Below are 14032 nucleotides of genomic sequence, written 5' to 3' on the forward strand. Positions count from 1 at the left end.
GAGAGAGTGCAGAAGAGATTTACAAGAATGGTTCCAGGGATGAGAAACTTCAGTTATGAAGATAGATTGGAGAGGTTGGGACTGTTGTCCTTGGAGAGGAGAAGGCTAAGAGGAGATTTGATAGAGGCGTTCAAGATCATGAGGGGGCTGGATAGAATAGATAGGGAGAAACTTCCCGCTTCTCAAGGGGTTGAGAACGAGGGGGCACAAATTTAAAGTAATTTGCAAAAGAAGCAAATATGATGTGAGAAAAAACTTTTTCACAGAACGAGTGGTTCGAATCTGGAATGCGCATCTGGAAGTGTGGTGGAGGTGGGTTCAATTGAGGCATTCAAGAGGCCATTAGATGATTATTTGAATAGAAACTATGTGCATGGGTATGGGGAAAAGGCAGAAGAAAGTCGTAAAGCTCATTCAGAGATTAGGTGCAGACTCGATGGGCTGAATGGCCTCCTTCTGCGCCATAACATTCTGTGATCAAATATCACACCAAGATTGCAAACAGACTGGCTTAGCCTGTTGGCAGGGAGAGGGATGTATTGTGGATAGGTATGGAGTTTGAAGTGGGGACCTAAAACAATAGTTTCAGTTTTCCCAATATTTATTTGCAGGAAATTTCTGCTTATCCAGTACTGGATGTCCTGTTAAGTAGTCTGATAATTTAGCAACAGTAGAGGAGTTGAGAGAGGTTGTGGTGAAATAGAGCTGGGTGGTGTCATCGTACATGTGAAAATTAGCACCCTTGCCTTCGGATGATGTTACCAAGGGGCAGCATGCAAATAAGAAATAGAAGGGAACCAAAAATTGATCCTTGCGGGAGCAGGAAGGCAAGGCATTGCAAGTGATTCTCTGACAAGGATTAGATAGATAAGAATGGAGCCACGCGAGAGCAGTCCCATCCACCTGAATGATAGGAGGTGTTTCCTGAGAGATGTAATTTTAAAAAAATGAACGCTTATGTTCTTAGTTTGGGAGTACGTTTATTCTTTGTTAATTTCTAATATTTTTAAAGTGTAAGCAGTTTGCAGTTGTGCTTGCATCAAATAATCTTTACCCTTCTAACTGTTTAGTTGCTATACAATTAGCATGACAGGGAGAGAACATGTTGCACAAGACTGTACCTTCTCTGCACAAATTGGAGAGAGGTGCAAATAGCTGACGAGGAATAAAGATCGACAAAAAGGGAATCGGTAGAGGCATTTCTAAACCAAAAGAAATACCTCAATTAGGTATCCACATCCATGAGTTTTTTTGGCTGCCTCTACATTGTTTGAAAAAAATATGGAACACATTTGCTTTTCCAGCACCAGAGCAAACCTTGGTGGATGGAAGCTTTCATTGCAAAATCAGGCCCAAACTGTTCTTGATTTCCCACCTATCAAGATGAATAAAGAGAAATTTGTGATCAACTTGTGCCTGATTTTCCATTTATAGACTTCCTCCCTGCCAAAAACTTAAGTCTCAGAATTTTAGTGCTGATATGAGAAGGAAAATCTACCCTAAAACCTTTTGCAGACAATAGTTCGTATTGTCAAGTTTGGTTGGACCTATTTCTGGAGTTCAGTCACATGCCATTCAGTCAAATGACTTTCAGTCACATGACAGTTGCTGCAGTCTGCAAATATTCTTGTAGTTACTTAACAGCGTGATATCTCTGCTTTTCTGAGTGTGTCAATAACACCTATTGAAAACTGTAATTTTATACAACTGACTTGAATACGAAAGCACTGAAATTGAAGCTCAAGATGGCAGCACATATTCTGATATATTGATCAGCCGAGAATCCATCGCTTTTTAAAATTCTTCCTCACGGAACTCATCTTCAGAGCTGAAAACAGCGTCCTTCTCGTAAATCAGCTCCTCCACTAGGTACAGGGTGCCCTGCATCTGCCAATAAAAAACACAGATACAGTGAGTTTCCTTGTGGCTGGTCCCACTCCATGGCCATAGCTTCACAGGAAATGCGTGACCAGCAGCCATTAATGAGGGATATTCCAGGGGAATAATGGCTCAGTATGATGATGGGACAGCCCTTCCAACCCCATGGATGTAGATAAGATGGTGAGGGGAGGAAAGTGACAGATCGAGGTGCAGATCATTCCCTGCACCCCTCGTTTTTGGACACATTCAAATTCCTAATTCTGGTATTCTCAAGCCAAGCACCAAGAGAAGCACCACGACCTATAATGACTGCAGCCCTCCTACTTCTTATATCTAGTTCCACTAATGTAGGGTGTGGAAGCCAGAGGATTAAGTCACTGTACTGGTGTCTCAATACTCTGAAACAAGTATATCAAATGCTCAATCCATTGTTTTTCCTTTTCATAATTGGAGAGGTGAGTTTGCATGTGTGTTTAATAATGCCACTGCCAGTTTTATTGTGCAGTGCATTCTGCAGTCAGTTTGATCTGTGTTTGGCAGTGTAGGGAATAAAGTTGCTTTGCATCCTGCTGCATACATGGCAACCTAAGAAATCCAATAAAAACTGACCACAGCTTCAAAGAGAGCAATGTAGCCTCCACAAACTGATAGGTCACAGATGGTCTTAAAGTCCTGTTCACCCATGATCCCCTGTGCTCACTACATTGGCACCTAGCCCAGCAGTGCCTCAATTTTTAAATTCCCATTTTTTTCAAATCACTCCATGGCCTTGCTCCTCCCCATCTCTGTTACCTCTTTCAGTCCAACAACCCTTTGAGATCACTTCCTCTCTCCTCACCGTCCAAGGGCCCAACCACTCCTTTCAAGTGAAGCAGCATTTCATTTGCATTTCCCCCAACTTAGTCTACTGTATTCATTGCTCCCAATGCGGTCTCCTCTACATTGGAGAGACCAAACGTAAACTGGTCGACCGCTTTGCAGAACACCTGCGGTCTGTCCGCAAGAATGACCCAAACCTCCCTGTCGCTTGCCATTTTAACACTCCACCCTGCTCTCTTGCCCACATGTCTGTCCTTGGCCTGCTGCATTGTTCCAGTGAAGCCCAACGCAAACTGGAGGAACAGCACCTCATCTTCCAACTAGGCACTTTACAGCCTTCCAGACTGAAAATTGAATTCAACAACTTTAGGTCTTGACCTCCCTCCTCCGTCCCCACCCCCTTTCTGTTTCTTCCCCCTTCCTTTTGTTTTTTTTTCAATAATTTATATAGATTTTTCTTTTCCCACCTATTTCCATTATTTTTAAATCTTTTATGCCCCCCCATCCCCACTAGAGCTATACCTTGAGTGCCCTACCATCCATTCTTAATTAGCACATTCATTTAGATAATATCACCAACTTCAACACCTCTGTGTTCTTTTGTTCCTTTGTCTGTGACATCTTTTGATGATCTGCTATCACTGCTTGCTTGTTCCTACAACAACAACACCCCTCCACTTCTCTCTCCCCTCCACCGCCTCCGCCCCCCCCCCCCACCCCACCACCCCACCCCCCCCACACACACCTTAAACCAGCTTATATTTCACCCTCTCATTGTAAAGAAAAATCAGTTCTGTTGAAGGATCATGAGGACTCGAAACATCAACTCTTTTCTTCTCTGCCGATGCTGCCAGACCTGCTGAGTTTTTCCAGGTAATTCTGTTTTTGTTTTGGATTTCCAGCATCTGCAGTTTTTTGTTTTTAACCCTTTGAGATCTCTGCACTTCTCTAATCCCGGCCTCTTGCGCAACCCCAATTTTAATTGTTCCATAATTGATGGCTGTGCCTTCAGCTACCTAGGTCCTAAGCTCTGCATTTCCCTCCCTACACCTCTCTTCATTTAAGGCACTCCTTAAAACCTATCTCTTTACCAAGCTTTTGGTCACCTGTCCTGAGGGGGAGGAACCATTTCCAAAAACAAAGTACCAAAAAGTTGATAAAATGGGAAAAAAAATAGAAGATGAGAGTAAATTAGCCAGGAATATTAAAATAGATAGTAAGAGTTTCTACAAATATAAAGAAAGGAAGAGAGCAGTTAATGTTTCAGACAGAGATGAAAGACTGCAACTACTGCAACTCCTTTTCCCTTTCCTTATTGCCTGTAACGTGTGTGTTATTTAACCCCTGAGTGTGTGGTCAATTTGAATAACCAGTAGCAAATTTTTTGTGAATTTAAATAAAAAAGGATTATGTATTCACATTTACCCTGAAAATCTAACACTATGTTAATCACTCACCACTCAGACAGACATACACTCACACGAGGAAAATACAGTTAAAGAGAATAGCGCACTTTCGCAAGTTATAGGCAAAAAGAAGAGTTTGTAATTTACACGATTTGCTCGTCTTCAAAAAAAGCATGAGTTGCAGACCCAATGAAGAAGGAATTTTTGCTCCCGAAGGGTAGTCTAGGGGGATTCAATAGCTGGAATCGTGAATCAGGATTATTGCAGGATTCCCTTGAAGAGATGAATTTTGAGAAGGTCACAAAGTTAGTCACTTGTAGTTTCGTTACCAGGAGGTTGGTTTTCTGTACTGACGAAATTGAAAAGGAACAGGCTTGCAGACCCTATGATGTTACAATCCCAAAGTTTAAACATAAAAACATAGAAACTAGGAGCAGGAGTAGGCCATTCAGCGCTTTGAGACCATAAAACCATAAGACATAGGAGCAGAAGTTAGGCTATTCGGCCCATCGAGTCTGCTCTGCCATTCAATCATGACTGATAAGTTTCTCAACCACATTCTCCTGCCTTCTCCCCGTAACCTTTGATCCCCTTACCCAGGGGGAGGGGAACCAGAGTGTTAGAGCAGATAGTGAGGAGGAGGAGCATAAACAGAAATCAAGTATAGACAGAAATCAAGGGTCCATACGTGATAGAAATGTTCTCGGGTACATCTATTACAATGCAAGGAGTATTGTCGGAAAGGCAGATGAGCTTAGGGTGTGGATTGGCACGTGGGATTATGACATTATTGCTATTAGTGAGACTTAGTTGCAGGTGGGGCAGGACTGGCAGCTCAATGTTCCGGGGTTCCATTGTTTCAGACATGATAGAGGGGGAGGGATGAAAGGGGAGGGGAGTAGCATTACTAGTCAGGGAAAATATCACAGCTGTGTGTAAGCAGGACAGCCCGGAGGGCTCATCTACAGAGGCCATATGGGTGGAGCTGAGGAATGGGAAAGGTGTGACCACACTAATAGGGTTGTATTGTAGACCGCTCAATAGTCAGAGAGAATTGGAGGAGCAAATCTGTAGAGAGATAGCAGACCGATGTAAGAAACAGAAAGTTGTGATAGTAGGAGATTTTAACTTTCCACATATTGACTGGGATTCCCATACTGTAAAAGGGCTGGATGGCTTGGAGTTTGTCAAATGTGTTCAGGAAAGTTTTCTAAATCAATATATTGAGGTACCAACAAGAGAGGATGCAATACTTGATCTCCTATTAGGGAACCAGACAGGTCAGGTGACTGAAGTATGTGGAGGCGAACATTTTGGGTCCAGTGACCACAATGTCATTAGTTTTAAGCTAATTATGGATAAGAATAGGTCTGGTCCTCGAGTTGAGATTCTAAATTGGAGAAAGGCCAATTTTGTGGAAATGACAAAGTATCTAGGAAGCGTGGATTGACATAAGTTGTTTTCTGGCAAGGATGTGTTCAGTAAATGGAAGGCATTCAAAGGTGAAATTTTGGGAGTGCAGAATTTGCATGTTCCTGTCGGGATTAAAGGCAAAGTTAACAGGCATAGGGAACCTTGGTTTTCAAGGGATATTGGCGATCTGGTTAGGAAGAAGAGAGAGGTGTATAGCAGGTATAGGCAACAAGAAGCAAATGAGGTATTTGTAGAGAATAGAAAATGTAAGAAAATATTAAAAAAGGAAATCAGGAAGGCAAAAAGAAGACATGAGGTTGCTTTGGCAGATAATGTGAAGGTAAACCTGAAGGGTTTCTACAAGTATATTAAGAGTAAAAGGATAGTAAGGGACACAATTGGTCCCCTTGAAGATCAGAGTGGTCATCTATATGTGGAGCCTCACGAGATGGGGGAGATCTTAAACAGTTTTTTTGCATCAGTATTTACTCAGGAAACTGGCATAGTGTATAAGGAAGGAAGGGAAACAAGCAGTAGTTTCATGGAACATATAGAGATTAAAGAGGAGGAGGTGCTTGCTTCCTTATAGCGAATAAAGATAGATAAATCCCCCGTGCCTGACATGATATTCCCTCGGACCTTGAGGGAGACCAGTGTAGAAATTGTAGGGGCCCTGCCAGAAATATTTAAAATGTCCTTAGCCACGGGTGAGGTGCCGGAGGATTGGAGGGTTGTTCCGTTGTTTAAAAAAGGCTCCAAAAGTAAACGAGGTAATTACAGGCCAGTGAGCCTGACGTCAGTAGTATGCAAATTATTGGAAGGTGTTCTGAGAGATTGGATATACAATTATTTGGACAGCCAAGGGCTGATTAAGGATAGTCAGCATGGCTTTGTGCGTGGTAGGTCGTGTTTAACGAACCTTGTAGAGTTTTTCAAGGAGGTTACCAAGAAAGTAGATGAAGGAAAGGCTGTGGATGTTGTCTACATGGACTTTAGTAAGGCCTTTGACAAGGTCCCACATAGGAGGTTAGTTCAGAAGGTTCAGGCACTTGGTATCCATGGAGAGGTTGTAAACTGGATTCGAAATTGGCTGTGTGGGAGAAGACAAAGAGTGGTAGTGGATGATTGCTTCTCAGACTGGAGGTCTGTGACTAGTGGTGTGCCTCAGGGATCTGTGCTGGGACCATTGTTGTTTGTTGTCTATATCAATGATTTGGATGATAAGGTGATGAATTGGATCAGCAAGTTTGCTGATGACACTAAGATTGGAGGTGTTGTGGACAGCGAGGAAGGCTTTCAAAGCTTGCAGAGAGATCTAGACCAACTGGAAAAATGGGCCAGAAAATTGCAGATGGAATTTAATGAGGAAAAGTGCGAGGTGTTACATTTTGGAAGGTCAAACCAAGGTAGGACATACACAGTAAATGGTAGGGCACTGAGGAGTGCGCAGGAACAAAGGGATCTGGGAGTTCAGATACATAGTTCCCTGAAAGTGGCGTCACAGGTAGACAAGGTTGTAAAAAAAGCTTTTGGCATACTGGCCTTCATAAATTAAAGTATTGAGTATAGGAGTTGGGATGTTATGGTGAGGTTGTATAAGACATTGGTGAGGCCAATTTTGGAGTATTGTGTGCAGTTCTGGTCGCTAACTACAGGAAGGATATCAGTAAGATTGAGAGAGTGCAGAGAAGATTTACTAGGATGTTGCCGGGTCTTGAGGAGTTGAGTTACAATGAAAGATTAAACAGGTTAGGACTTTATTCCTTGGAGCGTAGAAGAATGAGGGGAGATATGATAGAAGTTTACAAAATTATGAGGGGTATAGACAGAGTAAATGCGAGTAGGCTCTTTCCACTTAGATTAGGAGAAATAAACACGAGAGGACATGGCTTTAGGGTGAAAGGGGAAAGGTTTAGGGGGAATATTAGGGGGAACTTCTTCACTCAGAGTGGTGAGAGTGTGGAACGAGCTACCATCTGACGTGGTAAATGTGGGCTCACTCTTAAGTTTTAAGAATAAATTAGATAGATACATGGATGGGAGAGGTCTGGAGGGTTATGGACTAGGTGCAAGTCAATGGGACTAGCGGAATAATATTTCGGCACAGACTAGAAGGGCCGAATGGCCTGTTTTCTGTGCTGCAGTGTTCTAATCAAGAACCTATCTATCTCGGTTTTAAATACACTCAATGACCTGGCCTCCACAGCCTTCTGTGGTAATGAATTCCAAAGATTCACCACTCTCTGGCTAAAGAAATTTCTCCTCATCTCTGTTCTAAAAGGTCTTCCCTTTACTTTGAGGCTGTGCCCTCGGGTCCTAGTCTCACCTACTAATGTAAACATCTTCCCCACGTCCACTCTATTCAGGCCTTTCAGTATTCTGAAAGTTTCAATCAGATCCCCCCTCATCCTTCTAAACTCCATTGAGTATAGACCCAGAGTCCTCAAATGTTCCTCATATGTTAAGCCTTTCATTCCTGGAATTGTTCTCGTGAACCTCCTCTGACCCTCTCCAGGGCCAGAACATCCTTTGAGTCTGCTCCACCATTCATTATGATCATCCAACTCAATAGCCTGCTCCCGCTTTCTTCCCATACCCTTCGATCCCTTTCGCCCCAAGAGCTATATCCAACACCTTCTTGAAAACATACAATGTTTTGGTCTCAACTACTTTCTGTGGTAATGAATTCCACAGGATCACCACTCTCTGGGTGAAGAAATTTCTCCTCATCTCAGTCCTAAATGGTCTACCCCATATCCTCAGACTGTGACCCCTGGTTCTGGACTCCCCCCATCATCAGGAACATCCTTCCTGCATCTACCCTGACTAGTCCTGTTAGAATTTTATAGGTTTCTACGAGATCCCCCCTCATTTTTCTGAACTCCAGCGAATATAGTCCTAATCAACTCAATCTCTCCTCATATGTTAGTCCCGCCATCCCAGGAATCTGTTGGGTAAACCTTCGCTGCACTCCCTCTATAGCAAGTACATCCTTCCTCAGATAAGGAGACCAAAACTGCACACAGTATTCCAGGTATGGCCTCACTAAGGCCCTGTACAATTGCAGCAAGACATCCCTGTTCCTGCACTCGAATCCTCTGGCTATGAAGGCCAACATACCATTTGCCTTCTTTACCGCCTGCTGCACCTGTATGCTTAAGATGCAGATGTTGCTGCCGTTTCTGCTGCTGCTTTCTCTAGCTGTCCTGTGTCTTGCAAACATAACTTAAAACTTTTTTTAAAAGAAGGCCTTATCATGTGGTCCTTAAAAAGCCCCCTTCCAAATGGGCTTAATTAACCACAACCTTGGTCATTGTGTGTAGACATTTACCATGTGGGTCTGAGATAATCACTGTCTTTCTTCTGAAAAGACCCATTCAAGTCAGGAAACTTTTGGATGAGTTCAGGAGATGAGTATTGAGACTTCTTAGTTTGGAAATGTGTCCTTTTGTCCTTTCAAGACAGTGTGGCAGTTTGAATCCAAAGAGTAAGTCAGGCAACTCTCAATGGCCATCTTTTGCAGCATTTAATTACCATTTTTAGAAGAAAAGTTAGTCTCTGAAGATTCAAAACTGATTATAGTTCATGTTTTGAAAGTTCTGGATAAGATATAACTGGACATGACACTAAAATAAATGTCGGTCCCTTATAAACAAAGGCGGGAAATTATCATGGGGAATGAGGAAATGGTAGAGAGATTGAACAAATATTTTGTGTCCGTCTTCACAGTAGAAGATCCAAGTTACATACCAGGACAGAGGGTAACCTAAGGGTTAATAAGAGTGAGGAAGTTAAGGTAATTAATAATAGCAGAGACAAAATACTCTGGAAAAATTTAAGGAACTAAAATCTGTTTAATCCCCAGGACATGATGGCCTACATCCAAGGATTCTAAAAGAGATAGCTGCAGGGATAGTGATTGCGCTGGCTATGATTTTCCAAAATTCCCTATATTCTGGAATGATCCCAGCAAATTGGAAATTAGCAGTTATGGTCTCCATATTTAAGGAAGGGTGTACTTGCATTGGAGGCAGATTCATTAGATTGGTCCCTGGGATGCAAAGGTTGTCCCATGACAAGAGGCTGAGTAAACTGGGTTTATATTTTCTGGAGATAAGAATCAGAAGTCATCTTATTGAAATATACAAGATTCTGAAGGACCTTGACAGGGTAGATGCTGAGAGGTTGTTTCCCCTGGCTGGGAAATCTAGAACATGGTGGCATAGTCTCAGGATGAGGGAATAATCATTTAGGACTGAGATGAGGAGAAATTTCCCCATTCAAAGGATTGTGAATCTTTGGAATTCTCTACCCCAGAGGGTTGTGGATGCTCCATCACTGAATATATTTAAGGCTGAGATAGGCAGATTTTTGGTGCCCTGGGGAATTGAGGAATATGAGGAAGAGGGTAGGAAAGTGGAATTGAAGCCAAAGAGCAGCCGTGATCACATTGCATGGTGCAGCAGGTTCGATAAGTTATACAGTCTATCTATTTCTCATGTTCTTCTGGCTGCTGTAATCTGAAACAAATAACAAAGTGCTGGAAATACTCAGTAGGTCAGAAGGCAACTGTGGAGAGAGAAACAGTTAAAGTTTCAGCTGAGTTTTCATTAAAACCGTTTACAATGTCAGCTACCTTGGTGGCCTAGAGTCATCATCAGTTTAGTGGGAATAGAATTGAGAGATACAGGGTGGATCTCAAGGACAAGATGTGCTGGGGGAAGCACAAGGGGAGACAGGAGAGAAACTAGAATAAGATGTGGGTTCAGGGGAGAACCTTGTGGGAAACCTGGCTTGGTAGGCGAGAGGAAGTGTGTGATATGGAAGAGGCAGCAGAAGGGATGGTACCAGTTTTAATGATAAAGGAGTCCTTGAGCTCCTTGGAGGTGAAAGTGGAGGAGGCAGAGGTGAGGGTTTAAGGAGATGGTTGGTAATGGGGGTTGTCTTTGCATTCCGTGCTGATCCTGGATCAGTGAGTTTCAAATTCAAAACATTTCTACTTAATTTGCAGATATCATAAATATCAAAAACAGTTGAAAAATTTCAGTACAACTTAAAAGTATTATTTGAGTAGGAATCCATCTCCCAATCCATCTTGTTAGTTAGTGAACTATCACTGTTGTCAGGCCAGTAGCAACTCAGAGACAAGGCAGGAAATAATTTGAGTTGAATTTTACTAGCCTTTTGGGAAGCAGGAAGGTTGGTAAATGGTGCGGGAAGACGGTGGGTGCCCTACCCAATGCCTTCCTGCTGCCCTGCCACTTTGCCAGCAGCAGAAACCCGGCAGGTACTTTTTAGACAGTCTTTGACCCAAGGAGGTGCCCCCTGAAGGCAGTGGCCAACCCCGCAGCACCAGTGCTGCCTGCTCTCAACGGCCTATCCCCCCACATCTTGTTGGACCTGGCCTGATTGACCCCCAGACCCCACGAAGGACATAAAGCTATTGATATCTATATACACACACACACACACACACACACACACACACACACACACACACACACACCCCCCCCCCCCCCCCCCCCCCCCCCCCCCCCCCCCCCCCCCCCCCCCCCCCCCCCACCCCTGCTCTCGTCTCTGGCAGTGGGAAACCTGTTGCCTCCACAAAATCCAGCCACTGGATGAGGACATGCTGATTTGAGGGACAGGAAGGGATATGGCTACAATCCCGGTTCTTATAACAAAAGATCTGCAGAATTGAGCTCTTGAAGGAAGTTCATGCTGAAACATAACCTTTAACTAGCATTTCAAATATTTTGTTCTTGAAACCATAAAAAAATGAAGATAGAGATTATTGTTGCTGGCAATAGCAGCTGGACTCTTAATGTATTTGTATATATTGCTTTGTTTGCTATTTTACTGGAGCCATTAACCCAGTAAAAATAATGCCTATGTAAAATGAACAGCCATGGACACTATCTTAGAAAACTTGTTTAAATATTACTCAATCACACTCATTCTGTCTTTATACCACACGTTCTTGTTACCAACTGATGGGTTAGCAACTCTACTTGTATGATGATCTTTTTTCTAATTGTTTTCTCCCTCCTTCCCGAGTTCTTCCTTTTAAACGAACAACTCCTTGACTGATGAGACAATCAGGTGACCCATTACCATGCTTTGAACCATCTGTTAAGCAAAAATATTGTGGGTTGACTTATTGACTTTTGCGTGGTATCTTTCCCAGGCATCCCAGGTGAAAATGGGACTGTCTGTAACTGAGAGCTCGGATCAAACAGCCCAAGCAGCAGCTTGTTAATGCACCAACACACTGCAACACCCAAGGCACATTTATTTTAGGATTACTACTGTTAACATTCCCCTTATGGTCCTTCACTGTTCAGTTTGGCTGCATTGAGCACTTTATACCCACTAGTAAATTTTAACCTTTGTACGAAAACATGTTTGATTTACTTTTTAAAAAACACTTCTCAGCCAAATAATGATTTTATTCACCAGCATTCCAGTGTAAGTTTAAGGTGTAAACTTTTAACTGCCCTCCAAAAAAATTGATGTCTATCATCTTTAATATTAAGTAATCTTGATTTTTAAATCAGTTTGCAGTTTGACCTATCATAGCTTCCACAAGGGGTATTTATAATCAGACTATTGCACTATATGGTATTTCCAGACTAGGCACAAAACATAAGATTGTAGTCCACTTTAAAAAGCTCTGGACAGAGCAGTAATGTAGTTTTTAATGCAGGAATATCAAACCTTTTGTCTTTGTGAGCTGAATAGGGCCTGTATCATGGAGCCTCAGGAGCCAGGTACAAAGGTTTAAGTCAATGTTCCCATTAATTTGGAGACATCTCAAATTGCCAGTACTAACAGATGTTTGTGTCCTGATTTATCCTTCCCTGAGGCAACATCCCAATCCAAGCCTTGATGCACATGAAATTCAAACAGGGAATCCTGTGAGCAAAAAAAAAAAATTAAAGTGCAAATAGAACTGAGATATCTAGGCTCACAGAACAAACTTGTTTAATGCATATTTTTTCCTAATATATTTGTACAAAGTGACACCCTTCATGTGAAAATTTAGCAGATCAGCGTTGTCTGTCACAGCTGCAATTGAGTTAACTAATTCATCAGTAACTTACTCCATTGCAAAGAAGGTGCAAAGCTACTAACACAAGTCAGTATGCAAAGGACAGGAATTCCTTTTCCAACTTTTGCAACTGTCGGACTGAGATACAAGGCTGTATTCTGAACATGGGGGTTCAGATGATCTGAACTTAAGATGGTGAATGAGCTGTAGCCAAAATATTAAAAGCGACAATTTTCTGATGTCAACTGTCTATACTATATTTGGCCACTGAAACTAGAATTTACTGTATTATTTAAAAACAGGGGGAATGCATGATTACAGCAAACACGTGTAAATCAAATCAAATTTAACATGCAGGCATGCTCTTGTCCTTGTGCAACTATCCCTTGGTCATTTTAAGAAACTTGAGCAATTTTTAAACAAGACACTTCAATGCTAAATCCTTCCTGGGTGTGGAAGAATAACACCTGATAACAACAGTTAGTTTGTCAATACCTCATAGCCAAGTGGCCTGTAAATGAAACACCTTCCCCAGTAGTAACCCAAAAGATTTTATTCTCATTTAAAAAAGGGCAGAAGCTTCATGAAAATTAAACGGCCTTCAAGGTCACATCCCTGACATGTTCAGCAGCAGATTCATCAGGTACAGTCCTTCTGTTTTATCAGCCTCCAAGATTGTTATTTTGCAATCTAACAATTGCGAGTTGGGGACCGAGCCTGGTGCTGATGCTGCAGGTACCACCAATCTGTGCAACTAATTTGAAAATGCCACAGCCAACTAACTCTATGAATATACAAGTTGCTTGTGAAACAATAGTTTAATGCTAATACAGTGATATAACAGACTTAGAAGACTTCTTGCGTCTAGAAATGCATGAGGCGGACAAAGCATATGCTTACATCTGTTTTCCATTGCTTGTTTTTCCTGGAATGTTCTTCCAGCATGAAGCCAGTGGCTATAGCTTGAGAGGCACCACTCTGCATCAAGCATGGCTGACCAGGAGTCTACATCTCTTACTGCCTGCCATAGGCATGTTGGAAGGATTTGCAGGTTGGCAATCTGCCTGTTTAGCCACCTTATGAACACACCTTCCGTGGCCATCAAGTCCCGAACTTCTGGCTCAGAGGCAGGGACTCACTGCATCACAAGATCTCCAGTGTTATAATATACTGATTAAAAATTAAGCAAAGTTTTATATACGTGTTTTTTTTTTCAGTTGTATTTGTCTATCTTAAAACGCTCAAATCATTTTTTTAAATTTTTTTCTTTAGGTACCAAAAGGTCATGTTTGGTTAGAAGGTGACAATCTACATAACTCCACTGATTCCAGGAATTACGGGCCCATTCCTTATGCATTGATTCGGAGTCGAGCATGCTTTAAGGTAAACAATAGCGGCAGTTCAAGACCATTACTTATGAAAGGATAACATGAATTATCATAGCTCTCTACATTACATCATT

The 14032-nt window shown here is 42.2% G+C and overlaps 1 protein-coding gene across 9 annotated transcripts in view; it reads left to right on the plus strand.

Annotated features, from left to right (window-relative positions):
• The window catches only part of immp1l (inner mitochondrial membrane peptidase subunit 1), a 165978-nt gene that overhangs the window by 149644 nt on the left and 2302 nt on the right, over positions 1–14032 (plus strand). For all 9 annotated transcript variants that reach the window (XM_041197381.1, XM_041197383.1, XM_041197384.1 and 6 more), the window contains one exon: positions 13843–13953. In XM_041197381.1, the coding sequence (XP_041053315.1) occupies positions 13843–13953 (111 nt within the window). The remainder of the gene's footprint in view (positions 1–13842; positions 13954–14032) is intronic.

This window comes from Carcharodon carcharias, chromosome 10 (genome assembly GCF_017639515.1).
Source record: "Carcharodon carcharias isolate sCarCar2 chromosome 10, sCarCar2.pri, whole genome shotgun sequence".
Taxonomy (NCBI): Eukaryota; Metazoa; Chordata; class Chondrichthyes; order Lamniformes; family Lamnidae; genus Carcharodon; species Carcharodon carcharias.